Below are 27,750 nucleotides of genomic sequence, written 5' to 3'. Positions count from 1 at the left end.
TGTGTACTTTTAATTGAACAGATGAAAAGCTTTCCATTTAAGCATGCCTGGGTTATCTAAGTAATATTCTGGCACATTGCCCTTTTTCACCAATGTACATTCCAGCAACAATATGGGAAAAAAAACCCGATTCCATTGGAAGAAAATCCCAGTAATTGAATCTCATGTTAATTGCAGATCTAAAGAAAATAGGTTTTTTACTATTTCATAAAATTAAGAGAAAATTCGAGTAAGAGAATGGTGGACCCATGTCAAGATGAAATTTTTCTTTTGGTCTTGCAGAATGACACAAGACCCACTTTTAACCTTGCAAATCAGTGACAGTATCTTGACCCAGGCCAACATTTCTGGTGCTGGCAAAACATTATTTTTGCTCTAGAGGGGAAGCCATACAAGAAGAGGCTGAGGCAAGTTGGCTTGTTCACCCTGGAGGAGACTGAGGGGAGACACAATTTCCTTGTGAGGGGAAGAGCAGGGGCAGGCACTGATCTCTTTTCTGGTGACAGTGACAGGACCTGAGGGAATGGCCGGAAATTGTGTCAGGAGAGGTTTAGGCTGGATATTAGCAAAAGATTCCTCCCCCAGAGAGTGGTTGGGCACTGGAACAGTCTCTTGTGAAGTTTTCTTGCTATGTAAAATCTCCTTGCTGGACACTGAGCAAACCAGGAATCACCATTGAGCAAACTCAGACTGAGACCCAAAAAATTTTCCTTGGATGGTCACGGATGTGGGGCTCAGTCTCTTCTCCAAAGGAACAAATGAACAAGAGGAGATGGCCTCAAGCTGTGCCAGGGGAGGTTTAGATCAGATATCAGGAAATAACATTCTTCACAGAGGGGTTGTCAAGCACTGGAACAGGGAAGTGGTTGTGTCACCATTCCTGGAGCTGTTAAAAAAAATGTGTTGATGTGGCACTTGGGGACATGGGTTTAGTGGTGGACTTGGAAGTGCTGGGTCAATGGTTGGACTCGATGTTCTTAAAAGCCTTTTTTTTATCTAAATGATTATTTGGTTTTATGAAATACAAGTGTTGTGGCAAGAAGAGAGCTGTCTCAAGGAGGTATAAAAAGCATTCATTGAGTAAAATTTCTCTCCTCCTGTGTTCTGATATGGATTGTAGCCTATTCTGGTTTGATTTAGGTATTTCTGGATGTCAGGAGGATCACGGCAATCAAGAACACAAAGTACCTTCCCTGGGAGATGAACAGTCCAATTTCTGCATAGCAAGGGAGCAGGGAAATTTTATCCCAGGAGCACTAATGGAGAATTTGTCAGAAAAAAAAGATGAAAAGTCCAATAGACAAGTGAAATGCAGCTGAACTCTCCTGAATTTTACCTTTTTCTCGCTAACACACTTCACATTATGGGATTATTATGGGATTATAATGTCTCTGTGTTAAAGGGGAGAGGAAATCCTCAGCGTTCATTGCACTCATCTGACTCCCCTTTCTTCCAGAAATAAAGGAGAAGATAAGGAAAGGGAGTGAGGGCAAAGAAAAGGAAAAGAAGAAAATTAAGATTGGAATGAAGCCTTGAAATTGGCAGCTGTCAGCAGCCCTCAGGACAAGTGATAAAATGCTGCATTAAAGTAGCTGCAGTGTGAAATGCCATTGACAGAATAACGAGGATGGGAAATCACTTTATAAATGTGCTTACCAGGATAAACAGATGTGACTGAGGGCAACTCCACTCTGTCACTAAACACTTGAAAGGGCAAAATTTATGGCAATCTATTTTCTGTTAAAAAAAAAAAAAAAAGCCACAATGAAAAGATACAAACTTAAACTCAGAGAGGCTTCAGACAGAGGTGAGGGTTCAGTGCCTGTGTAAAGGCGGGAGTCAGGGCAGGAACACTGTCCTGCAATAAACCATTTTGAGAGCCCAATAAATCAAAATGTGTGAATCAAAGGGTGTGATGATGCTGAGGGAAGGGGGGGCTGGTTCCAGACCTTCCACACTTTGTAAAGGCAGGAGACATTCTGCAGGAATGGCTTGGGGTCTTTCATGGGCAAAATCTGGAAAGGGATGAGGGATGTTAATTCAGATTTCTGCTGAGCTGAGGCTGGCTGGAGATGATGGCAGCCCAAATTTAAAGGATCAAGGAGCCTTGGACAATGCTCTGAGGCACATGGTGTGACTCTTGGGGCTGTCCTGTGCAGGGCCAGGAGTTGGATTCATGATCCTCGTGGGTCCCTTCCAACTCAGAATGTTCTATGATTCTATGCTTGTTTTGGGCCTGGTTATGGTAACTAAAACTTTATTCTGTTTCTGTTCTAAATTGCCTCCTCATATTACCACCTAAAGAAATTCTGCAGTTGTGGTTGGTAAGAACTGGACAGAGAGGAAAACCCATGAATTTATGTCAAAGAGATATCAAACAGTGAGGACTTACTGTCACCAGCCAAAACCCCCAAAAATGGCTGTTTCCTTTTGCTTTTAGAAGGGTTTGAACTACTTCATGGAATTTTCAGCATTATTCACTAAGGCCTGATAAAAGTATTCTGATGTTACTGAGTATTAAAAAAATTCAAATATATATGTGGCCCCAAGTTGCACCAGGGAAGGTTCAAGTTGGATATTAGGAAAAAATTCTTCAATGAAAGAGTGATCAGACATTGGAACAAGCTTTCTAGGGAAGTGATGGAGTCACCATCCCTGGAAGTGTTCAAAAAATGTTGAGACATGGCATTTCATGATATGGTTTTGGGGACATGGTGGTATTTGGTCAAAGATTGAGCTTGATGGTCTTTGCTTTTTTCCAGCATAAAGATTCTATGATTCTTTATCATACTCTATGACAAATCATAATGTGAGGTATGACAGGTGTAGTCTAAAGTCCTCTGTGCTGGAAAATTATTTATTTTGCCAATTTGAAATTCCTTGAATGGAAAAAGCAATGAATTGCCTGCAGTGTTAGCAGTAAGCAGCAGCCTTTTCAAGGTATGTTCAGTCTGAAAGCAGCTCCCCAACTCCTCCAGTTCTCACCCCACCTCCCTAGATCAGTCCAGCTTTTCCAGTGCTTCATCCTTTGAGCCAGAGACACAAGTGTCTGTCTGGGAATGAGCTGAGCCATCCCCTCTTCGAGTCTAGACTCTCACCTGCCTCATTTGCAAATTAAAACAAAATTAAAATGGCCCATTGAAAGCTAATCTGAACTCAGGGAGCACAAGCTGAGCATGATTGAATATAAATGCTTAAAAGTTTCTAATAAACTGGAGAGCTGAATCCAAATCCTCCTAAATTAGCATTTCCTTGGGGAAGGGGCAATGCAGGTGGGAAGGAAGGCAGGATAATTCACTTCTCTGCTAAGTGACTAGTGGGTTTATAAGTGCAGCAGTATCTGCTCTGTCACTGTAGATGTGCTTGATGGTTTCTAAATGCAGCCCCTGGGACAGGGGCTGGCTCTGGTTTGTTGTCACACACAGCTGATAGATGGCACACTGTTGTCAGGATTCCCTGCTGCAGATGCCATTGTTCCTTGCTGCTGTCTGATTGTTATCTGCTGCTACTTAATGGCAGAAAGTGTCTTTGTGGCTATTGATAAGCTGGTTAAAGCTTATTGAGCTTCACCTTTTGTTTATTGTGGACGAAGATGTTTAACAGAGCAGAGATTTGCTGAATTTGTCTTAACTTGAAAAGGCTGAGGGAGAGGTGCATGATTTAATCAGTTTAGTGACTGGAGCTGATGGGGAGTTTGTGGCTGCATTCTGAAACCATCCCCCTCTCTTTCTGATTTCCAGGGTTTGTACTGATTGCATTGAACATTAGACAAGTGGAGTTAAGAGCAGTCTTTAAACATCACCAAATCCTTTTCTCAGCTCTAAGACAGGATCAACAACCCGAATCATTAACTTCTTATATAGATGTCTCCTGTTGCAGTTTCAGTCCATGAATTTCTGTCATATGGAGGGGGAATATGGAGAACAGGTTATTCCCTTCCTATTTGCAACAGTTCCACTTGTCAGAAAAGCATTATCACATCTGTTATGTCCTCCCCACCCTTCCAACCCCACACATCCTCCTTATTCTACATTGAAAACCACACTAATTCCTATTTTTCCTATCAGGCTGTGTTTCTAACACTTCTGATCATTCCATGGCTTTTCTCTGAACGGTCTCCAGGTGGTCCCCCTGGGATTTGTTGCTCAAAAGTGGACACAATATTTTATCTCACAAGTGCTAGCTTTGTCCCCAGCACCTCTCAGCACCTTTGCTTGTTTGTTTATTTCCTTTTTGAGGACTTCTGCCTGGGAAATTGCCTACTATTCTTTATGTCTGACTGTAGAACTTTGTATTTTCATTATTTGGCTTCATCCTTTTTCCTTACAGTGTTTCCCCATTTTAACAAGATCCCTTTGAATTCTAATCATATCTTCTGACAGGCTCAAAATATTTCTGAGTTTCACTGCACCTTCTTATTTATGAACTGTCCTTTCTATGCCATCACCTAAACCATTCCTGAAAAATATTGGTTAGTCCTGGATCCAGGAAAACCCCAGGAAGTCAGGATGTGACAAAATCCCCTCCCTCACCTGCTGCTCACTCAGGTTTTGATGCAGCCCAGGATGTGGGTGGCTTTCTGGGCTTCAAGTGCCAATGGCCAGCTCATGTCAATTACTCATCTACCAGCTATTCCCACATCCTTCCCTGCAAGTCTGCTCCCATTCCATCTTCCAGTCTCTTCAGATTCTGGGGATTGTCCCAGCCTTGTATTTGTCCTTGTTGAACTTTGTGGTGCTGAAATCCTTTCTATGCATCCTTCCAGTCCATTACCAAAGAGAATTTACTGATGAACAAATAGTTTTAAACTATGACTTCTGAGCCAGTTTTACAGTATTTTCATTTAGACTTTGTTTGCTCTACCCCTGTATTTGTCATTTGCTGCTTTTCCCCCTCCTCAAGTGTTGCCCTGTTCTTGACAAATGCACACTTCTTGCTGCTCATTCTCCTGCTGTGTTTTGTGAAACAACAAATAATACATTGGATTATTTCTCCCATCCACTGTACAACTGGAGTAGCACAAGGCTGGAATTTAGATATCTTGCCTCTAATTCCCAGGCTTTTGGATTTTGCACTGCTTAGACACTCTCTTTCTCTCTTCTGATTCCCCATGAATTTTCAGTTTACAGCTCTAAGGTTGTCTCACTATTTGTTTAAAAATTTCACCATAGTATTTATGAGTCCCAGACAATTTGAAAATACCTAACCCTTAATCTGAGTTTCACACTCCCAGTGTTGGCTCCCCATTGACTCTGAAGTGAGCCAGGGCAAATTGCTGAGCAGTAAGTCTAGAAGACATCAACATATAATATAATTCATATAATTCACCAACTCTACACTATAAATAATTCCTCCTTCCTCTAGAGATTAAAATGACCCAGACTTTGTTCTCTGGGAGCATCTCCCCCATCTGCCAGTGACACATAAGCAAAACTGTCAAAGTAAAATGGATGATTAATTGTTTGAATTATATATCCTTTGATCAGGGAGCAAGCTGCTCGTTGTTCAGACCCATAATTTTAATTACTGGATGGAATTGCAATCCACAATTTTGATCTGAGAAGAAGCACAAGATTTCTGGATTTGGGGTAGTAGACAGCAGCTGGTATTATACTGTTTCTGCAAACATAAGAGCTCAAATGCCCACAGCATGAGCAACAAACAGGAGGAGCTGGAAGCCAATTGTGCCTCTGGAAAACTGTGATTGGAAATAGTTTTGGGATGACTCACACAACCAGAGTTCTGCAATGGATCTCTGCAAACTCTTCAGCAAGGGAGGAGAGGCAGTGGAGAAACCCTTCTGTCAACAGGGCTGAGTGTTTATGGGTCAAGATAATGGGGAAGGCAACAAAACAGATATTCTGGTGGGAGTCTGTTACAGACCACCCAGCCAGGATGAAGAGATGGATAAATCGCTCTAGGAGTACCTGGGAGAAGCCTCATGATGGCTGGCCTTTGTCCTCGTGGAAGAATTCAATTTAACCAGGTGTCTGCTGGAAATACAACACAGCAAAGAGAAAAGTGTCCTGGATGTTCCTGGAGCGTGTAGAAGATAAATTCCTGACACAGCTGATGAGTGAGCCAACTAAAGAAGCTGTACCACTGGACCTGTTGGATGCTTTTAACCAGAAATTGGAAATTTTCAACTGGATACTGAGCACAGACAATTGGAAAATAAAGTGAACTGTCACACAGCGTTTAGAGTCTGCCTTAGACATTGGCACCTTTTATATGATACGAAGGTGTGTGAGAAATGAGAGCATTTTGGCCTGCTTTTTCTATTAGAAATTTGGAGGTGATCCAGAAGGAAATAAATGAGGAAGAAGTATTAAGTATAATTTATGAAGAGAGATTACAGGAATTTACCAATTGAAGGCTCAGAAAGTGCAGCAGTGATTAGTTGAGCCATGATGACTGTGTAGAAATACTTGATGTGTAATAGCATTGAAAAAAGGGGAGAATAATTTAAAATATTAAGGTTGAAGGTAGTAACAAATTACCAAGTAGTAACTAAGGACAGAGAGAAATAAATTAAACATTAAGAAAAAATCCTTGAATAATGACATGAATCATTTTGGATATAATGGATATTTTTAAAATAGGCAGTCTCTTCTGTACAGAGTGGAGAATAAAACCATGTGAGGGTGTTTGGGAGAGTCAGCTTGCAGGAGGTGATACCCATCAACCTTTATTTTCTGAGACTTTTAGCTGCAGTCGTAATTAATTTGTCCTCAGATACCTTAACTCAGCATTTGTTCCTTTTAAGTAACCTGTATTATTGACTGAAAGCATGTAAGAAAAGTGTCAACAGCAAAGTTTGCAGTCCACAAAGCCAAAATCTGGAAAAGCCTACAAAGACCATAGCATTTGGCTTTGAAATGCACAGAGAAACGTAGGGCAGAGAGGGTGTTTTTTTAAAATTGTATGGAACATGTATCTCCTTTTTGCCCAATTTGTACCACTGAGGAGAAGGTGAACCTTGGGCAGACCTTGCATATGGATTTACTCATGGAGCTGGTGTTCTGTGGATCAGAACAGCCTGAACAGCCATATCCCTTTTTTTGGCTGTGCCTCTTCAGTCTCCTAAAGAAAGAGGACAAGATCTCTCCTCTTGAGAGACCCCACCTCGACCTCTGGGACCCCCAACACAAGAAAGATGTTGACCACTTCAAACAAGTCCAGAGGAGGCCACTAAGCTGATCAAAGGCCTGGAGAACCTCTGCTCTGGAGCCAGGCTGGGAGAGCTGGGGGTGTTCAGCCTGGGGGAAGAGAAGGCTCCAGAGAGAGTTTAGAGCCCTTTCAGTGCCTAAAGGGGCTCCAGGAGAGCTGGAGAGGGACTTGGGATAAGGGATGGAGTGACAAGACAAGGGGGAATGGCCTTGAGCTGAAGGAGAGTGGGTCTAGTTTGCATATTAGGAGGAAATTCCTTCCTACAAGAGTGGTGAGGCACTGCAAGGGGTTGTGCAGAGAAGTTGTGAATGTTCGATCTGTGGAGGTGCTCAGGGTCAGGCTGGACTTTGGTTATCCTGGTCTAGGTGCCCTGCCCCTGGCAGGAGGTTGGAACCAGATGGTCTGTAAGGTCTCTTCCAGCCCAAACCCTTCTATGATTTTATGATTCCAACCTTCAGTGAGCTCTGTAAGAGATTGTGACTCCCTTCCTCTCTTGCACCAAACCCATGAACTCCATTTGTAATGAGGACTGAGTTGTGTCCAGACTCTGTACAGGGCACAGCAGCTTCAGCCATTTCTAAACAGAGGATTGGCAGCATAGCAGCAAGTTGTAAATAGATGCTGTGTATCTCCCTTGTCTCTTTGTCTTTTCCCTTTCAGTTAGATATTCTCTTTTAAATTGTCAGGAATAAATAGTGCACCTAAATGAATCACTCTGTTGATAGCTGCAGATCAGACTCTGCAATCAGTGTTTTATTTAAGTAAAATAATTGAGCAGCAATTGATAATACATGACAGCTTAAGATTACTCTAATTGCTTGGCTTCCCAGAACACTCCTAAAAAGAAAATGAATTCCTCCATTGTATTTTTTTCTGGCTGCATGACCCTCATGGAAATAAATCCAGAGTGGAGAATGAATAGTGCTGCAAACAAAGTGTAGAAAGTGTTGAAGTTTTTGTCATAATCTTCGCACGGTTTCTATTTTTGAAGATAACATACCACCTGCAATAAACTGCCTTTCCTGGGGCTGGTATCAGTCAGGGTGATAGATTACAACTACTTCCCTCACTGCTGCTATTAGTTTATACATTGCAGCCTGGGGCAGGAAGCAGGAGATGCTAAAGGAAAAGTCAGCATGGAACAAACTGAGTTTGGAGTTTGCTGATGGATTTCCATATCTTTGGTGACTTGGTACTCAGGAGACTTTCTTCTGAGCACCTGTAAAAAAGTGGAGCTGTAAATATTAAATGCATTTTATTTTCTTATTTTTAAAAAGACTAAGTGTCCCCAACAAGCATTTTCATTGCATATAAAAAAATAATAACTTTTTTTTTCATAGGTTGCTGTAAGAACTCGTATATCTCACTTTTTGCAGTTGAGACCAATGGCTCCTTGGAGCTGTTGGAGAGCAAAATAAATGTGCAATACAGACAAATAGTTCCTGTTGGACAGATACCTACCACATAAAACACTCCATGACAATTGCATCAAATCACTGTGGTTACTGCCGAGCTCTTGCAGAAAGAAAAGGGATCTGTTGCTCATGAAAGCCTTTTCTTGGACAAGGCTGTGGATTGTTGTTGGTGGACAATTCTGCTCTGGTTTGCATGGCTTTTATGTTTGCCTTTTATATTGTATCTAATTTTTGCTTTTGGGGTGTCAGGGCAGCAGATTTCACAAACCTGCAGATACAATCTGTATTTGAAATACAAATGGATATCCTTTATTGGGAGAACCTTCATCTTCACTGAGTATTTTTATTCCTGGTCTACCAAGGCCACAATGTCAGGCATTTCATTATGTCTGTTCATTTTGGGTCCTTCATGTAATTACTTTTGTGCCATTTGATTAGCCTCTATACATATGTGAATTAACTCAGAAGGAACTCCTTAATTCAACTCCAGGGAGCTGGGAAAGGTGAGAAGGCAGAAAATCCCACAAAAACCTTTCTAGCATATCAGAAAACAGAAGCAATATTTCTGCTCTGTGAGTCTTTCATATCCAGCCTAAGGGTTTGTTGGAAAAGCAAAGATATTAATCTTCCTTTAGTGGTAAAGTAGATAGAAACTTGGCTGTAGGATAGCAAAAGTTTGGATTCATAGTGTGGGTACAGAAACTTTTTTCTGCAACCATGAGAAAATAAATCATAGAATCATAAGACTGGTTTGGGTTGGGACCTAAAAGATCACTCAGTTCCAACCCCACTGCCATGGGTCAGGTTGCTCAGGGTTATTGCTTCCAAATAGGCATTGTAACATCCCAGAGTCTTGTTCCAGCTGTGCTAACAAGGTACAGGAACATCAGACATTCAGTAAAGAGAAATAAAATTGCAGCACGTTCCTGTTTGGAGAGCAAAGCTGATGTTCACTCTGGAGAGTAATGAAGTCACTTCCCTCTTCATTTCCTTAGTTTGTGGGTCTCCCTTCCTCTTTCACTCTTTGTTGACTTTATGAGTGTGTGGTGGAAGAGGAGAGTGGTGGGGATGAGGGAAGGACACTGCAAAATATATAAATTTACTTGCTCTTCTCCATCGTGGGTGAAATTTGAAACATTCTCCATTTCCCCTGCACTTGGATCTTGTAGCTTAATTCTTTTGTTTTCCACACCCCTCTGACCCTCTTCTCCACACTTGTGAAGCCCCAGCTGGAGCATTGATTCCAGCCCTGGGGTGTTGAAGGACAGGTTTTGTGGGGCTTGGAGCAGCCTGGTTCAGTGGGACGTGTCCCTGCACAAGGCAGGGGTGATCTTTAAGGTCCCTTCAAACCCAAACTATTCTGTGACTTTATGATTCTGATTTCACGACACAACTGTTGCATCTCAGTTTTCTGATGTGACCCGTTCCTGCTCACATCGCTCCTGCTGTCCCTGATATCAAAATTTTCACAGCATTACCTTGAAGACAAAATGGAATCAACACAGCTTTTTTTTTTTTGTTGTTAAAACTAAGCAAGGCAAGCAATTTTTTCTTTTCTTTTAGTTTTTGTTTACTTGCCTGTTATCAGATCATATCAGTGTTCATGCTTATTTTACAGCAGAGTGTTTAGCCAGGAAAAAGAAGCCTGAGATTTAAGGTCTGTTTTCTGCTACTGTAGACAGAAATAGGCTATGTTTATATCTCTGCAATCTGCTAAGCCTCAATTGTTCATTTAACACCTGGTGTATGTTCAGGGCAAGTTAATCTTAAAATTATTAGTGCCTGTCTATATACAGTGGCTGTTTATACAGGTGGGAGTGTTTGTGGTGCATGAGAATACATGTGTTTATGTGCCTGTATAAATACCCACATAAATATGGGAATTCACATACCTTTACAAACTGATTAATTTAAAGGAAATTTAGGGTGTTAATTAATTTGAAGATCAGAATCAAAGTCGGTAAAAAGAATGCTTTAGGTACTCTTTGATGCTTTATTGTATTTCCCAAATATAAATTGCGGTTATCTACATAAAAGCAGAACAATTGATGGCCTCCCCCATTAACACATCTCCTAATTCCAGATCCAAATGGTTCTTAAAAGGGCAGACTACCTCTTGCTATGTTTGTGTTGTTATATTGCCCTTAGACAACCCTGACAAGGGGGAATGACTTTAAACTAGTAGAAGGCACATTTAGATTAGCTATTTGGAAGAAATTCTTCTCTGTGAGGGTGGTGAGGCCCTGGCACAGGTTGCCCAGAGAAGCTGTGTCTGCCCCATCCCTGGGAAGTGTCCATGGTCAGGTTGGACGGGGCTTGGAGCAACCTGGGATAGCTGAGAGTGTCCCTGCCCATGGCAGGGCTTGGAAAGAGATGATCTTCAAGGTCCCTTCAACTCCAACCATTCTGTGATTTAATTCTGATCCTGATTCCATGATGATGGACCTGGCAGGATTTATGACCCTGTGGGGGATCCACTTGAAGAACTGGGAAGGACCCAGGTTAAAGGGGTTTGAGGGGGACTCTGCCTCGAGAGGGACCCCACAATGGAGCTGGGGAAGAGTGTGAGGAGTAAGAAATGTGTGACAAACAGACCACAGCCCCAGTTCCCTATTCCCCTGTGCCAAAGCAGTGGAGGAGGGTGAGAACATGGAAGTGAAGTCCAGGAAGAAGGGAAGGTTAGGGAGAAGTGTTTTAAGATTTGATATTACCTTTCATTACCCTACTCTGATTTTGATTGGTAAGAAATGAAACTGATTTACCCAAATCAAGTCTATTTTGCCCATGACAGTAACTGATGATCACTCCCTGTCCTTACCTCACCCCAAGAGCCTTTTGTTGTATTTCCTCTCCCCTGTGCAGCTGAGGAGGGGAGTGACGGGGCAGCTTCGGTGGGCATGTGCCATCCAGCCAGGGGCAGAATGAATAAAACACCAGCTGGCAGCTGGCAGGATCTCTGTACTCATCCTTGTTGAGGTGCCCTCTGTGGTCCCTCAGCTCTCTCTGATGAGCTTGAGGCATCTCACCTCCCACAGTCTCTCCATTTGGATTTGGTGGACAGGAACCCCCTTCCTGATGTGTTTCCTGAGCTTGTGTCCCCAGGTAGGTTCTGGACTGGCATCCCAAAGCTCAGCATGACTACTTTAATTATGCAGCATGGTTCTACACTCCCTGAGATGACACGGACCTCTAGGACAGCAAAAGAGAGAGGAAACATGCACAGGCAAGAGAGGGAGAGAGAAACTCCACACTCTGTCTGTTGTTGAGTCCCAGAGGAGATCTAACTCAGTCTGTAATTGCTGCTCTGGATGGCTTCTGCCCTCAAAACAATTTTCTGCTGGTCTGTTGTTGCTTAGGCTGAATCAGGTTGATTTATTGAATGTCATTTTTTTCTCCCCAGCCATAGACAAGAGAAAAATATTTGTTGAAAGGCTGTTGCAGCAAGATTTAGTTTCTGCCTATCTTGCATCAGAAGCTTGCTCATGTTTTATATTATTTTTTTCTTTTCTTTTCCTTCACCTGCCTGTCAGAAAGGAATGAGGACAGACAAACACCGTGCTCTGGTTTGTTTTTCCATGTCCATACGTGGTGGACCACAGGGTAGGAGATGCCCCACAGCTGTTGCAGACAGGACAACACAAGGAACATCTCAGCATCTCTTTGGTAAAACATAACAGACACTACAAAGGGCTGTTGGTTGGTTTTTTTTTCCTTGTTTCTTTATTTTTTCCCCCAAAGATAACAAGCACAAGGGTTTGTTTTGCTTTATTGTGTTTTGGAGTGCTTCCTTGTGCAGAAATGCACACACGAGCCTTCTAGGACATCTTTCAGGATCTCCTTGGGGTTTATTTTACAGCTCCCCTGGCTGCTTGCTGCTGAATAAATGATGGGTCAGAATGTGACCTCGCTTGTAAAAATTCAGCAGCTCCTGAATATTGAGGCAGCAATTAATTTAAATGCTAATTTATAGTCCTTTAAAAAATGGATGGCTGGTTTGTGAGTAAACACTAAAGCACATGTGCTAAATAGGATAGACCACTGATACTTTTGATCCCATTTTTATACAAACCCAAGGCAAACATTCCTAGAAATGAGTGCTTCTTCCCTTGAGGACCTGAGCTGACACTGATAGAGGAGGCTGGGATCTGTCTCCATGTGAGAGAGGAATTATTGACTACACAGATTTGTTCTGTGTCCTTCTGAGGAGAACATGTTCCCCTCTCTGGTTTATTTAACACCATTCCCTTGTCTAGAATACAGCAGTGTCCTTAGGATATCATTAAAGGCAGGGTAATGTTGGAAGTTTTCAGTGTGAATAAATCTTCATCCCACAAAGCATGAGAGTGGAAGAGAGAAGAGGTTTGCTTATTTTCTGTCTTGGAAATACTTCAGTAATGCTCATTCTGTGGGGAAATGGGCTGCTGGGATTTATTGTTCACACAATGGTGACAATGTCTGGGTTTTATAACCTGACTTGCTCACAAATGAATTTCAAAAATGTTGAAATCTTTATCTTGTTAAATCAAAAAATGGGAAATTGAAATTTCTGGTTTATCTGCAAAATCATATTTCCAACCATTTTTGTGTCAGGTTTGGAAATTTAATTTTTTTTCCCCAAATCTCAGTACTATGCAGTGACATTATTCACTTATTGAGTCAGGTTAAGTGACTCAAATAGTCCTGCCATTTTAACCTAGTACTTTCTGTTAAGAACTTCCCAAACTAATTTTCCCTGGTGAGAGTTAATCCTCTGGAACTTAAGGGCCTCATTCTTTTCTATCTCTGCTTTTCTCCTCTATCGCTTCTCTGCTTTTTTGGCCATCTTTAGCTATTGCCATTTCATTTTATTGTTGACTAATTTAATTCTTTTTGTTCCAGAATGGTTGATATTAAATCCTGTCTACTAATCAGAACAATGGATTTCTTCTTTCTGGGGAGGAAAAAAAAAAAAAAGGAGAAAAGAGAATTTATATGAAACAGTTTAAACCTGTCTCCCTCTTGCTGCAGAATATAGTGAATGAATTGTTGCCAGACAGGAAAGACTGGTGTTAATTAAAACCCAGGGAGCCCCAGCCTAGGTAGCTGGCAGGGAGACAGAATTTTGGGAATGGTGGTGGCTGCTGCACTCCTGGGTTCTGTGGAGTCAGAGATTTATGAGGAGCTGTATTTCATTGTGAATTCTGCAAAGTGTGTGCAAACATGGGGAACCAAAGGCAGTTTGATTTTCCTAACAAACTCTGATGCCTGGCAAGTTCAAAGGTACTTGGGGATGGAGCAGACCTGGCAAGAAGGAGCAGGAGTGTAGCTCCAAGGTATATTCCATTATGAAAGGTCTTTATTTCTGGATATTTTTCTTTCTTCTATTTCTTCCTTTGTTTTCCTTACATATATCAAGAGCTTTGAAACTTCACATTGCCAGGTTAAATTATTCAACAGATTTCTTGCTTCAGGTCAGGTTGTTTTTGTGCTCTATGCTTTATAACTCACCCGTTTGTTTTTCCTCAAGTGCAGTATAGTCGCAGCTTTTCCTTCCTCACCACTCAGCGCTGGCTCTCACTGATGCATATTTGCTAAACAGTAATTTTAAGTGTTATTGCAACATTATGGAAAGGATCTATACTCTGCAGCTGCAGATGGTTGGTTTCAAGTACCTGAATACAAATGGCAAAGCTGAACCAGCACCGTTCGCACACAACGTTGAATTTTCTTTCTCATTCTTCTCTGCCTCACCCAATATCTGTGTATCAGGACATAGACAGCCCAGTTCCTCATGGCTAAATTAGCTGGGAAAGGTGCTCTAAGAAGTCAATGTATCATCTTTTCTATTCCAGTGGAAATGCTTGGGGTGGGTGGGGGCATGTGTAATTCAATATCCTGCAAAAAACTCTGTCTAACCAAATGTACATGCAAAAATATATTTGTGAGTTTTAAGCCACCTTCACTTAAAGTGCTGAAAAAGAAGCACAACAAAATAAAGCAGATTGAAGTGCAGAAAGGATTGTATTTATATTGCAAGGAACAGACACAGAAAATTTTGTCAGTGACAATTTAGCCAAGAGAGACAAATTAGCATTCTGGGCTTTTTTAGTATTATTATTTTTTCCTCTATTTTCCTTAATCATCTTTTTCAAAGCAGTTAAATGAGAGCAGTGCAAGACATTAAAGTTAATTCTCTGTTCTTCACATTTTGCTGAACTTTAGCATTCTCCCTTAAATTATTTTTACAAAAAGCTCAGAAAATTTCCCTACACAATAAAAAAATCTCCACTAATTTCTCCTCATTTCCCAGTAAGGATTTACTAACACACTGCTTAAACTTCATTGTTTTGCAAAATATTCTGCAGTATTTACAAGTTAGGAATAATACCATCCATAATTAAAGCTTCATTATGCTTGACAAATTAAGGAATGAAGTACATTTTGTGGTGCATTACCCAGTCTTTGGTTGGGGGAGTGTTTTTTGCTTTATTATGAGTTCTCACAGCTTTTTCAATCTTTTGCTTTTCCTCCATCTTCAGTTATTCAACAATTTGGTCTATTCTAGCCCTCACAGTGGGACTCCCAGACCTCATTTTAAATTGATGCAGTTCTATTACATTACGTGTTGAAGTGTTATGCCAGTTATATTCTCATAGCAAACTTCAGTAGGAGGATGTAGATTCATTCTGCACCATTTTCTAAATTTGTTAGTGGGGAAATGGAGTCCTTTAAAAAGCGTGGTGGAGGCAATTGGATCTTTTGGGGTGAGCACGGAATCCCAGAGTGGGCCAGGCTGGAAGGGACCACAGAGGGGCCATCTGGTCCCACCTCCCTGCTCCAGCCAACCCAGAGCACAGGCACAGGATTGTGTCCAGACAGTCCTGAGACTTCTCATTATCCTGCTCTGATCTTGTTAGTAATAAATTCAATTAATATCTGTCTGTTTTGCCCATGATGATATTTGGAGGGCGAGGTCTCCTGGTCCTTCATTATGTTTTCAGTCCCCTGTTTACTTACAGAGGGGGGTGGTAGAGCAGATTTGGTGGGTGCCTGTCATCCAGCCATGCTCAAACAATACACAGGGTTCCACAGACTTACAGCCTGCCAGACAATCTGTGGAAACTCCATCCTTGGAGGCACACAAAACCATGCCCTGAACACCCTGCTTTATTAGTCTGCTCTGAGAAGGGCTGTTGGGCTAAATAATTTCCAAAGGTTCCTGCCCATTTCAATGTTTCTGTGATTCTCTGACTTGTAAGGCTGAAAAAAAATACATCCTTTTTTAGTGCCTTTTTTTCTGCTCTGGCAATGCTGCCACACTGGTAGTGAATTTAGCAGCGTCTATATTATTATGTCTATTATTGCTAAATTAATTCTTTTTAGAGGAGACAGTGTCATATGATGTCAACATATGCTCACATTTGCTCTTTTATATGGTAAGTATTCAGAAATTAAGGAAACAAACTCATGGGTAATTTGCTGTGTTTTCACAGAGAAGATTTCAGAGCTGAATGCAGTTACTTCTTTTTTTTTTTTTTTTTTAACTACTTGAAAACATATAAATGAATCTGTTCATCAAACAGCTCTTTCCTTATTGCCATACCAAAAAGGTAATTTCAAATTCAGGGAGTTTTTGATTGTATCCATCAGTTTATGAATAGCATCAGATGGTTGCTGTGCTGAGATGGCCTTTTTCTGTGTAGGAGAAAAGAGTCTGGGAGGGATGGCCTGTATCACCAATAACTTTTTAAGAAAGAGAAGGGTTTGCCACTGTTGTTTTTGTTGTTGCTTTTCCTTAGTCCTCCACAATTCTGAAAAGCAATCATACACTCTGATCATTCCACTTGCTCCTCTCACAAAGCTTGAGTCAGCTGCCTGTCTTAGATCCATCAAACCATGGCTGGGTCGAACTCCATGAGGGAATTTTTTTACTGTGGGAGCATTATAACTTCCCCTTTCACATCTCAGCTGCTGGAGATTCCTGGGTTTGTGTTTTTCTTTGCCAAGCTGGACTGTGGAACGTGCCTTTTGTACTTGGATATTCCCCATTCCTGGGTAATGTTAGGATTTCTGTCTTTTCAGAGCGACATGTTGGATGTGAACCAGATCATCAAAGACCTGGCCTCCATGGTACACGAGCAAGGAGACACAATAGGTAGGTGTCACATGAAAATTATGGGCTTTATTTCTCTCTTCCACCATCCCAACATGGTCTTGTCCCTCACGAGCAGCCCTTTGTTGGTACTGTGATCATTTTCATTGTGTTTTGAGCATTTTGTACATCCAGAGATGGTTGGATCTGACAAGCTGCCCTGTGCAATAAGGTTCTTATGTTATGGACAGTTTGCTGGTAGATTTAGCATAAAATTGAATTCACAGGGAGATGAATCCATTCCCTTTTGACTGCAGAAAAGGAAGCTGGAGAACATACGGCATTAACTGGAAAGGGATCTAATTCTTCCTTTCTACCTGGAACTGCAATAAAACAACAATAGTACTAGCAATTATGATGATGATGATTGGTAAAATTAGAGAAAATTAAGCAGCTTTTTGTTTCCAAATAGAATTTTCATTCTTCATAGCAGGGTGTGTATAATTAAATTTACAGAAGCCTGACATCAAGATGTGCTCATATAAAGTCTGAAGTTTCTGCCCATTAGTTGATCCGCTCTTGTTCTGCAGCTACCAATGACTAGGAAAAAAATGTGTGGAGAAAACTGGGAAAAGAGATGAGAGTAACTCCTATCCCTACCTTTAGGAGCAGCCCATCACTGGGAGCCACCACTTCTTGTGAACAGAGAGAGAAGAAACTTTAGATCAGCTCTCTCTGACCTTTGTCACTGCTCTTTTCTTATGATGTCAAGAAAAATCAGACTTTTTTTTTCTCTATGTCTTGTTTTTATATGCACAATAATAATATGTGGTACTTCTGAAACAACTGCACACTTCCCAAATTGGGAGCTAATTGTCCTAAAGGCTTCTTGAGAGACCTAAGCTTGAGAGCTGCAGGATTTGTGGAGATATTTCTGACCTAAAAACTCAGCTGGAATTCTCACTGGTGCTCCTGGGAGCAGGAACAAGTCCTGAGACAGCCATATGCAGATTTTAACAGCAGAAACTCTTCTCTGCTGCTTATTAATCACTCTGGATTTCTTTACCAAGTTCATATCTCAGTATAAGAATCTTTCTTTCACACTGAAATGAATGGTCTAATGAGTGATCTACACCCCTCTGAGAAACATGACTCAGGTTCACAGGGGCAGCAAAAAGACACCAAAATTTTATTTAAAATCTTTTTTTTAGTATATTTTCTTTTTTTCTACTTATTTTCTTTCTATTATTTTCCTCATGATGCTGTTTTGAAAGCTTATTTTCTTGCATGGATAACTTTGGAGCCCGATTCATCTCTAAAAGCACATCAGATGCTAATGCCTTGAGGGACATGACAACATACATCAGCTAGCTTCAAGATCCTCACAACTCCTTTTCTTAAAGCAATATTTATTACTTTAAGACTTTACTCATGCATAGAAGCCATCCCAGTATTAACTTCCCTGTGAGGAGCTGTTAGATTAAGTAGGACATTTTGTCTTTGAGCCAGCATAAGGTTTTTGTGGGTTTTTTGTTGTTGTTCCTCTTACACTCCAGCAGATTTTTAACAGATTTTTTTAAGGATTATCTTTTAATCCTGACAGGCAATCGAGGTATCTTCCCAGCCAATTGCTGAAGGGTCCCACTGTTTATCCTGTGACATTCATAGTACACAAAAGTAAGGGAGATAAAGAATCAGGAGGCAAGAGATGTTGAAACCCCCACAGTGAAAATTCCATGATGACAAGAGACAGCTCTCTTGGCACTTGTTTTATTTTTTCCACTCCATTCCTCTGACATGCATGGAATGAAAGCTCTGTGTGTGCTTGTCTGGAAAACTCAGGGAAAATACAAAACCATGGAATATGAGATGAGCCCCTCAGCAAAATGCTCGCAGAGAAAACCCTTCTTTGGATCACCTGAGCTGGGGAGAACTGTGGGGATAGTTTGTCTGGGCAGAGTAACCCTTGCTTCTTGCAAAAATCTAAAAGGAATTTTTCTGGCATGTGGGCCAGTTCCTTAATGAACACTCTCATAACACTCTCTCCCTAGGGGAGAGACAGCAATTTCTGTCATTCAGGGAAGAAACAGAATGCAGAATTGGGAGAGGATTATCACTCTTATTTTGTGTCTTCTGCAAGCAAACTCTGTGGCCAACTTCTGGTCATGGCATCTCTTTGATACAAATATTTAATTATAAATCACCATCAGTGAGCCCAAGCCTTTGAAACCAAAATAAGCCAATGGCCTGGCTTAGCTGGGAATCAGCAGAGTCTTCCCAACACAATCCTGCAGGAGCTCTTGGAAAAATCATCCTGGTGCAGCTTGATCAAATGGGCTGCTGGTGAGGAGAAACGGGGCAAGCAGGAGGACAGTAATAGGAGAACACAATAATTGGCTGAAGAATTGGTGTTGGTGGCATGGTTTGGGGTTCAGTGGGACCCTGTGTGGGGATTTGCAGCTGCTTTGGAGAGATGAGATCCACCACAGAAGGAGAATTTTAGTAATGGTGGGAGAGGGACGGTGTGACCGGCAGTCCTGTGGGAGCAGAGGAGAGGATTGCTGAAAAAAGACACAGGGTGGTGTGGCAGGAAGGATTCCCAAAGCCACCAAAATGAGGTGTGGGCAGTGTGACCTTCAGACATGGAAGTGAGCAGGGAGGTGCCGACCAGGCACCACCATCATGGACAAAAATCCCAAATCCTCTGCAGGAGCTGAGCACCCTTGGGTGCTCAATGCACAAATTATCAGGAAAAAAACTGAGGTGTTACGAGATCTGTGTGAAGTTGCAGGGTTACAGTTTTGTTGGGATCATGGAGATGTGGTGGGTTGGCCCCTTGATGAAGTGTTGCTTTGGAGGGATGAAAGCTCTTTTAGGAAGGGCAGGGTAGGAAAACGAGGAAGAGTTACCCTTTACAGAGAGAGCAGCTGGAGTGCATGGGAAGCTGCCTGGGGATGGATGAGAAGCTCATGGGAAGTTCATGGGTCAGGATTAAAAGGAGAACAGCAAAGTGGATGAGGCCATCTAGAGACAGCAAGGAACAGCCTCCCCTTTGCAGACTCTGGTCCTCACAGGGGATTTCAACCACCCCAATATCAACTGGAAGGACAACACAGCAGGGCATAAATATTCCAGGAGTTTCTGACACACATGGAGGACAGCTTTAGGGATCTGATGTACAGATGGGAAAATCTTCAGATGGCCAGCAGAGGTTCGTCTCCAATAAATTTTACTGTCCTGGCAGCAGAAGGATTCTGGAGCCAAAGCATCCAAGGATTCAGCGCTTGGCACTGTGAGATGTAAATTCTGTTGGAGGTGGTTGCAACAGCATCACTCCTTTCCATACTCGTAGATGGCCACTCAGCTGAGCTGTAAGTTCCCCCAAAGTCTGAAACATTCCAGTATTCCCATTTCACACTGAGCATCTCTATTTTATATGTGCAAGCTTGTACTTTGATTGATGGTACTGCTTCCATGGAATCAGTTTTGTGATTGGTCTTAGGGAGAAGAGAATCCTTAAATCCTCACTTCCTCTGAAGAAAGTGTCAACAACACAGCTGCTAATATTTGTATTGGAACCTGATGAAAGCAAGTGTATTTTTCTCCAGTTTGTAGGCTTCTGTTTGTCTTGTAAGTGAGAAGAAAGTGACCTGAATATGAGTTAGTGCTCTTTTGGGGTTTTTTTTTTTTTTTAAATTATTTTTTGCCCATGGCAAAAGGAAATTATCTGTGTTTTAGAAAAGCTGTTTTTCCATACTACCTGTGTATGGAACCTTAATAGTTATGCCAGAATAACACTCAAAAACTACAGCCCTTATCTAAACTGCTCTAATTCAACTTCCACCACTTCTATCACTGTTTACAGCTCCATTGCATTTCACAAAGGCACAAGGAAAGACCCACGTTGTTCTGAAAACATTTTACAGTTTTAAAATCATCACATTTCTGACTCTTTTGAGCAGTTTTGGAACGAAGCTTTGTGTATCTGTATCCTTCTCTAAAATGGGAAAAGATCCCAAGCTCACATAGGGGCCACCTATTTTAATACAGCAAGAGCAGCAACACAGGAAGCAATTTACCAGTTCTCTACCTCTTTGTCCAGAAGGAATGTGCACAAATCTATTTTGCACAGGAAATCTGAAAGAATCATGGAGAATTTGGGTTGCAAGGGACCTTAAAGATCAACCACTTCCAACCCCCTGCCATGGGCAGGAACACCTTCCACTATCCCAGGTTCCTCCCAGCCACATCCAGCCTGGCCTTGGACAATTCCAGGGATGGGGCTTCTTTGGGAAACCACAGCTTTTCTGGGAAACTTGTGCAGGGCCTCACCACCCTCACAGGGAAGAATTTCTTCCTACTAAACCTACTGTATTTTTGTTTTAATCCATTCCCTCCTGTCCTGTCACTCCAGGCTCTTGTCAGTAATCCCTCTCCATCTTTCTTGCAGGCTCCTTTCAGGTATTTGAAGGTCACAATTAGGCCACCAAAAACCTTCTCTTTTCCAGTTTGAACAGTTCCAATTGTCTCAGCCTTTCCTCTTAGGAGAGGTGCTCCATCCCCCTAATTAACTTGGCCTCCTCAGAACAGATCAATGTTCTACTGTGCCAAGCTTAAGATTTCCTCAGACTTTATTTTTAGACCAATACTTATCCAGACTTAAATATTGGTGCTACTTGGCTTTTGCTTCACTTCACATCACTTGACTGTTGAAGTCTAGACTTTATATCTATAAATAACTGGGTGAAAAAGATTCTTAACGTGATCTAAAATCGATGGTCCTTCACTTAACAAACATCTCTGCCTGGTATCTGTCAGGCTGGAGCCCAGAGACCTGGAAAAAGAATTAAAGACATGGCAGCTGTTGCTTTCCTTCAGTCAGGATGAAGTTCTTGATGGGCCAGTGTGTTCAGTCTTTGAATGATGCTGCCATTCACAGAAGTGCCACATTGTCACTTCTTACCTAGTGGTGGTAACAGTGGCAATGAACTTACTTCAAAGGAAAAGGTATTTGCATGAATGCAAATGAGTTGAATATTTTGGAAGCTTTGGAATGCAGGGAGGGTTTTTCAGTTTGGGGTTTGCTTTTTTTTTTAAATTTTTTTGGTTTTTTTTCCTGTGAAATCAAGTCTACTTTGTTGCCTTTCTGTCCTGAAGGCTGGTTTGACACATAAACACTGTCAAGAGGGCCCATCAGCACATCCTCCTCCAGTCTGGCTGCCTGGATGGCACAGCCAGGAGTCTGTTGTCAGACTGCAAACTGAGCTGGGAGATCATTCAACTGGAGCCTTAACTAAACCCTCCTGAGTCATGTGCCTGAGTGGGACATCTGCAGAAAATGAACACATCTCGAGAAGAGTCCCTAAATACCTGAATGTAACAGCTTTAATATCCCTGATCAGCTGAATGTGGCCTGCAAAGTCTCTCCTTTGGTTAAGATCTCCAAGTGATCTCAGAGGAGGCTGTTATGGGAATGTGTACATTTATGTTCTTATTGGTTCCTGATGGATTGGGAAATCTTCTCTTGGCTGTGTTGCTTTCAGCCACTTGATAAGACCCAGAGTAACGTGTCAGTACAGAGCACAGCCCATGAAGGAAGGGTTCACTGGGGTGTTCCTGAATCTATTCCACTTCCCACCTCTTTGTCCACCTTCAGTTTATGCCCCGTCACCAGTTGTGTTTCTGTTAAGTCTAACAAACCTTTATTGCAAACCACCCCAGCTGCTGAAATTGTATGGTTTTATAATCCTTATGGTGTTATTATCCTTAATTACCTTGTAGGCAGCAATTTGAAGGCCATGGTCAGTGGGTCACTGGCACAGGTTGCCCACAGAAGCTGTGGCTGCCCCACTGCTGAAGGTGTTCAAGGCCAGGTTGGATGGGTCTCTGATCAGCCTGGTCTAGTGAAGGTGCCCCATGGCAGAGGGTTAGAACGAGATGATCTCTAAGCCAAACCATTCTGTGATTCTATGGTGTGTTTTATACCAGTGGGCTTTCCCTGTTTATCTGGACTGTAGCAGTGGTGGCCTCCACTGACACTCTCTGGGCAGGGCTGGACACCCTCAGTCTCATGGAGGTGCTGCTTGGTGACCTCTGCTGTGACAAAGTTGTTGGAGCCATATGTGCGACCTCTGACCGACTCGTTTTACTCGAGATAACAAGCAGCACAAAAATTGCACGAGCTTTTGTGTTTGCCTCCTCCTCCTGCTCTCTGTGAGTGGGATTTTTGTGTCATCCTTTGCATGGGGAATCTCACATTCAGCTCTCGTGCTGGCAGTGCTGGTAAAACAGCACATGCTGGTTTACAAGGAGAAGAGCGATGGGCAACTCAACACTTGCAAATTTCCTAATGCCTAAAGATTTGTCTGCTGTGTTTATTTCTGTGTTTGACCCTCCTAATGTGATTGGGCTGGTATAATTGCAGTTAATGAGCCAGCTAATTTTGTACAAGAAGCAAAGCTCTTCCTTCCACGAGGTTTATTGCCACCCGTAGGATTCCTCTCACATCAATTTATCCAAAGCAGTTTTTGGGAAGTTAGAACTGCCGTGGTCTCAGTTTCTAATAAAGCTGCAGTTGAGCAGTAAATGTCAGAAAGGCAGAAGCTGCTCAGGTGGGTGGTTTATTTCTGCTGGGAGGTGCAATTCTCTGCCAGACTGTTTGGGAAACATGACTTGAGCAGTTTAAGTAAATCAAATGAGCCATGTAAAGCAAAAGAGGTCAAGTAAGTAGTAAATATCAGTGACCTTGCGTGGTAGGTAAAATATATGATCTTTCCAAGACAGCAAACAGAAATAAAATATATTTATTTCTATGAATCCACACCCCTACCAACCTTATTATTCTGGTGACAAACTCGGATTGAAATTTCCTTCATCAGCAGTAGGAGTTGATAATTCAGCTGTGTGATGGAAAGTGAGTTTTGTGTTAATTGTAGACAAAAACGGACTTCTGAAAAATGCTGGATACAAATTAAATGAAGGGATTTATCTTTCAATTCACAATCTGGATTTGGAAAAAAAAATGTTCTTTACTTCTTTTTATTTGTAAATTTAAAGAAACATATTTTATTTTTCTTAACTTGGATGTCTTACAGAATTAAAAAAAAAATGTGTTGAGTGTAAATCCCAAGAAAAAGGTTGCCCAGAGAAGTTATGGACTCCCCATCCCTGGAAGAGCTCAAGGCCAGGTTGGACAGGGCTAGGAGAGACCTGGAACATTGGAAGGTGTCCCTTATGGCAGGGGATTTCAACAAGATGATTTTAAGGCCCCTTCCAATTCAAACCAGTCCATGATTTTCTAAATCTGTGAAAAGAAAGGGTGTGCTGTAGGCAATTATCTGGAATTTCCCATTCAAAGCTATTTGAGCTGTTTTTCCCTGTAAATTACTTTCAGAGAATATTTGGGGAATAAAAAAATATCTGACACACCCATAAATTGCTTCACAAAAAAACCCAAACCTCTTGTTGAAATAACTTTTTTTTTAATCAGAAAAAGGAAGGAATTAGGGGACAAAATTAATCGGGTCTGTTGTTTTGATATAATATCCCTACATATTAAAGGGTTTAAAGGTAGAGCCTTGGATTGATTATCCCAGGCCACCTGAGAGCATCATGTGGGAACTGAGGACCCCTTGGATGGGTGACTGAGAGTGTGCAGTGGTCCCTGGGTCCAGGACAAGCACCCTCAGGACACTCTTCATATGCTGACCCTTCTTCTGTGGCAAACATCAGGAATTTGAGGCTGCTTGTCTCTGTAAGAAAGAACAGTAAATTGCTTTGCAGATGCCAAAGTGATAATATTTCTGCACTCTGCCATTTAGCACCGAGCAGATGATAGGAGTTGTCTTATTCTCTGACAGGACCTGTTGTTTTCCAACAGCCACACACAGGAAAACACTTGAATTTTGAATTCCTGGGAGATGTATCCTGGCAGGCATGGCAAACCTCTGGCAGGGCAGTACCAGTTTTCAGCACATCCATATGCAGCAGCTAAGGCACTTGACATTTCCAAGATGCATTTCAAGGACAGTATAAATCATTCAGGAATAAGAAGTGCTATGAATTTATGATGGTGTTTGGCTGTTGCCCTGTAGCCACTTTTATTCATTCAGACCAAGGGGTTTGGGCTATTCACTGAAGAGAGCCAACAGGAGGAGCTGGTTATGACATTTTAGGGTACTTTGAATACTCTTTCCAGGCCTGCCTGGCAAATGGCGCTGAACTGATTGTTCAGTGCCTCAGTCTTTGCCTCTGAGGGTTGTGATGTGTCGTGTGGAAGAATCAAAGCTCTGCTATAGTCAGATGGGAAGGTAAGTTCTATCTGCCTGTTTTGGAAGGATAAACCACAGCTCCTGATGACACACAGTGCTGAAAATTGTATTTTCTTGCACCAATCTAAGCCAGTTGGCCCATTTAGCCTGAATTTAACATATGAGCACGATTATTGTATAAACCCTCTCGTGTTCAGAATTTATAACTCGATGTTTACATTGAAGTTTGCAAATTACTAACCCTGAGCCATTTTAAACTTTGCTCTGGAAGAATTTCCTTCCCTTTAACATCCACAGCTCTGTCTTCACTAAGCCTGAGGGCCTTTTGTTCAAGGAATGACACTCACTTAAAACTTTCCAAGTACATGGCAATTCGAATGGGCAAAATTCATTTTCACGCTGAAAGCAATTTCCCTCCAAACTTGGCTTTTAATTAGGAAAGAAACCTCTATGCATTACCAAAATACTCCTTTTTTTTTTCTTCTTCTTCTTTTTATTGTGCCTCTCAGTATGCTATATTGATTATTTTTAGCCAGAAGTTGTAGTGATAAAAGAGGGTTAAGCTTATTAAAGTGCTAAAAATAAAAATATACTATGAAAACCTGAAGGGGCCCATTTTGGTTACTGCCAAGTGGGAGCATTTAAAAATTCTCATTCATGAGCTCACTTTCCTGTCGTTCAAATGGTTTAGCTGAAATTCTGCCTTGTGAAATGAATCCATTGTTGCTGCTGTGAAAATTCAGGTCATGTGAGTGATTCCTTGAAAGATTAGGGCAAAAACCCCAATCCAGCCACTGTCAATCCAGTAATTTCCCATATAAGGCTTCTGTTGGTTATTAGAAGGACTTGATCTCAGGACACAGATAAATAGCTGGAGTTGAAAGATACCTCTTGGGGTCATCATTATTTCCATCTTTGTGTGATAAATGTGTCATAAAATCATAAAAAATTGAATCTAAAGCCTGGCTAGCTCTTTCACGTTCATTACTGCTACTGCAAGACTGTGTTTTAGATGAAAAATTATAAATATTTTCCTAATTCTCTGATGTATTTGGTTGCAAACACCATCTGCTTTGGTGCAGCCCTATCCCTGAGTTTATCAAAATGTCAACTGCATCCCCTTGGGATTTTTGTTCTCAAATTGTACAATAAATTTGTCACCAGAGTCTGAAGGCAGAAAGCTGTTGTGGGATTCCGTTTCTTTGAGAATTTCCGGACCCAGGGCTGGACTATCTCTTTTGTTTGGTAACAAACTCACTATGCCTTTTTCCCAAAGGGAAAGGAAAAGGCTAGATCTCTCCAGCAGGATTTTTCAGCCTACTGAGGACCCTGCCACCCTGGTTGCTCCATCCCCCAGTGAGGTACCTTGGCCAGGGTGAGGCTGTGGACCACCACTCGTGCAGCAAAGATTCATTGAAATGTCTGTCAGTGACATACTCATCACTGACATTAACATCATTGATTTATTACTTGTTTCTTTGTGATTTGAGCCAAACTCTCTTCTCTCTCTTTGCTTCCCTGTGTTAATCAGCAGAAATATCTGGTTAAATTGCTTTACATATTCATGCCTCATTATTGTAGAGTTTTAGAGCTGGTTTGGTGGGGTTTTTTTGTTTGTCTTAGTTTTTCCCCTGTGCCTCATGATTACAAGTTGCTTCAAAAAAATAGAATTTAAATGGGAGCTTTACTTATTCCAAGGCTGGTATTCCCCCACTGGCAGAAGGAGTGAGCAGAAACAGTTCCAGCAGGGCCCAAGCTCCCTCTGTGACATCCATCAACTCATCCAGGACATGGAGCATGTCCTTCTTACCTGGGAAAGCCTGTGCTGGGAAAAACAGAGATGATGTTCTCAAAAGCTCTGCCCAAGGTGTGGTTCTCCCATTCCAGGGAGAACTAAGGGGTGTGCACAGTGTTTAATTTTCTCTAACGAAGGCAAATCTCCTCAGGCCTCCCTGCAAGCAGAGAAAAGTGTTGGGTTCCTCTGGAGGGCCTTTGAAGGGAGCTAAATTAAGCTGCTTCTATGATTTCCTTCTTCCCGGGAGAAGTGCAGACAGATTACTCTTGTTTTAGAAGGATATATTTAATACATTTCTCCCCTGTAGCTCCTCTCTGCCTAAATGATTCATTTTCTGAGGCCAATCAGCCTTTAAGAGATGTTGAGCAGTGAAGGGTGTCTGCACTAAGATCCCAAGAAAATTTACATGACCAAGTTCTGTTGCACTGATTAGGCACTTGGGGTTTTGTTCTTTTTCTCTTTTGTTTATGGGGCATTTTTTTCTTTGCTTTGCTTTTCTAAAAATGTATTTTATTTTGAGTTATAATGGCTTAATTACCTTAACAGACTTTAAAACTGTTTCATTTAAAAATGGCAAAATGTGAATGCAAGCGCTTTCCACAAATTATCTGCAAACCCTCATTTCTTTGTCCAGCACAAAAGTGGTGAGATTAATTCATGTTCTTTCCTTTAGAACCTTAAAGAATAAATTACTTGAATCTTTTGTGGCTTGTCTTAATCCAACTTCTTATACTATTAATTGAAGAATTTCCACTGGTTTTATTAAGGATTAGAGAAATCCCTGGAACTTTATTCTACCTGAGGCTGAGTTTTCCTGATCGAGTTCATGCACCCTGTGGTTTATTTTGTGCTCAAAACCACCAATTTGATCAAGAAACAGACCAAGGGCACATCCTCTTCCACTGTGAACAGAAATTGGCTGCACGTCTCTTGGAGGATAAGATTTCCAAGACTTCTGCTGGAAAAACAAAATATTTTTTTGCAGGTTTTATACCATAGCTGTCTTGCTTTTTAAGCACAGTCAGGAGT

General features: G+C 41.6%; 1 protein-coding gene across 11 annotated transcripts in view; it reads left to right on the top strand.

Annotated features, from left to right (window-relative positions):
• The window catches only part of TSNARE1 (t-SNARE domain containing 1), a 451,136-nt gene that overhangs the window by 255,031 nt on the left and 168,355 nt on the right, over positions 1–27,750 (top strand). For 10 of the 11 annotated variants that reach the window (XM_072925076.1, XM_072925080.1, XM_072925081.1 and 7 more), the window contains one exon: positions 16,647–16,719. In XM_072925076.1, the coding sequence (XP_072781177.1) occupies positions 16,647–16,719 (73 nt within the window). Of the gene's footprint in view, positions 1–16,646; positions 16,724–27,750 lie in introns of all 11 variants that reach the window. The other variant, XM_072925082.1, reaches the window with a different exon arrangement.

This window comes from Taeniopygia guttata, chromosome 2, assembly GCF_048771995.1.
Source record: "Taeniopygia guttata chromosome 2, bTaeGut7.mat, whole genome shotgun sequence".
Taxonomy (NCBI): Eukaryota; Metazoa; Chordata; class Aves; order Passeriformes; family Estrildidae; genus Taeniopygia; species Taeniopygia guttata.
This window is presented reverse-complemented; position numbering and strand designations above follow the sequence as displayed.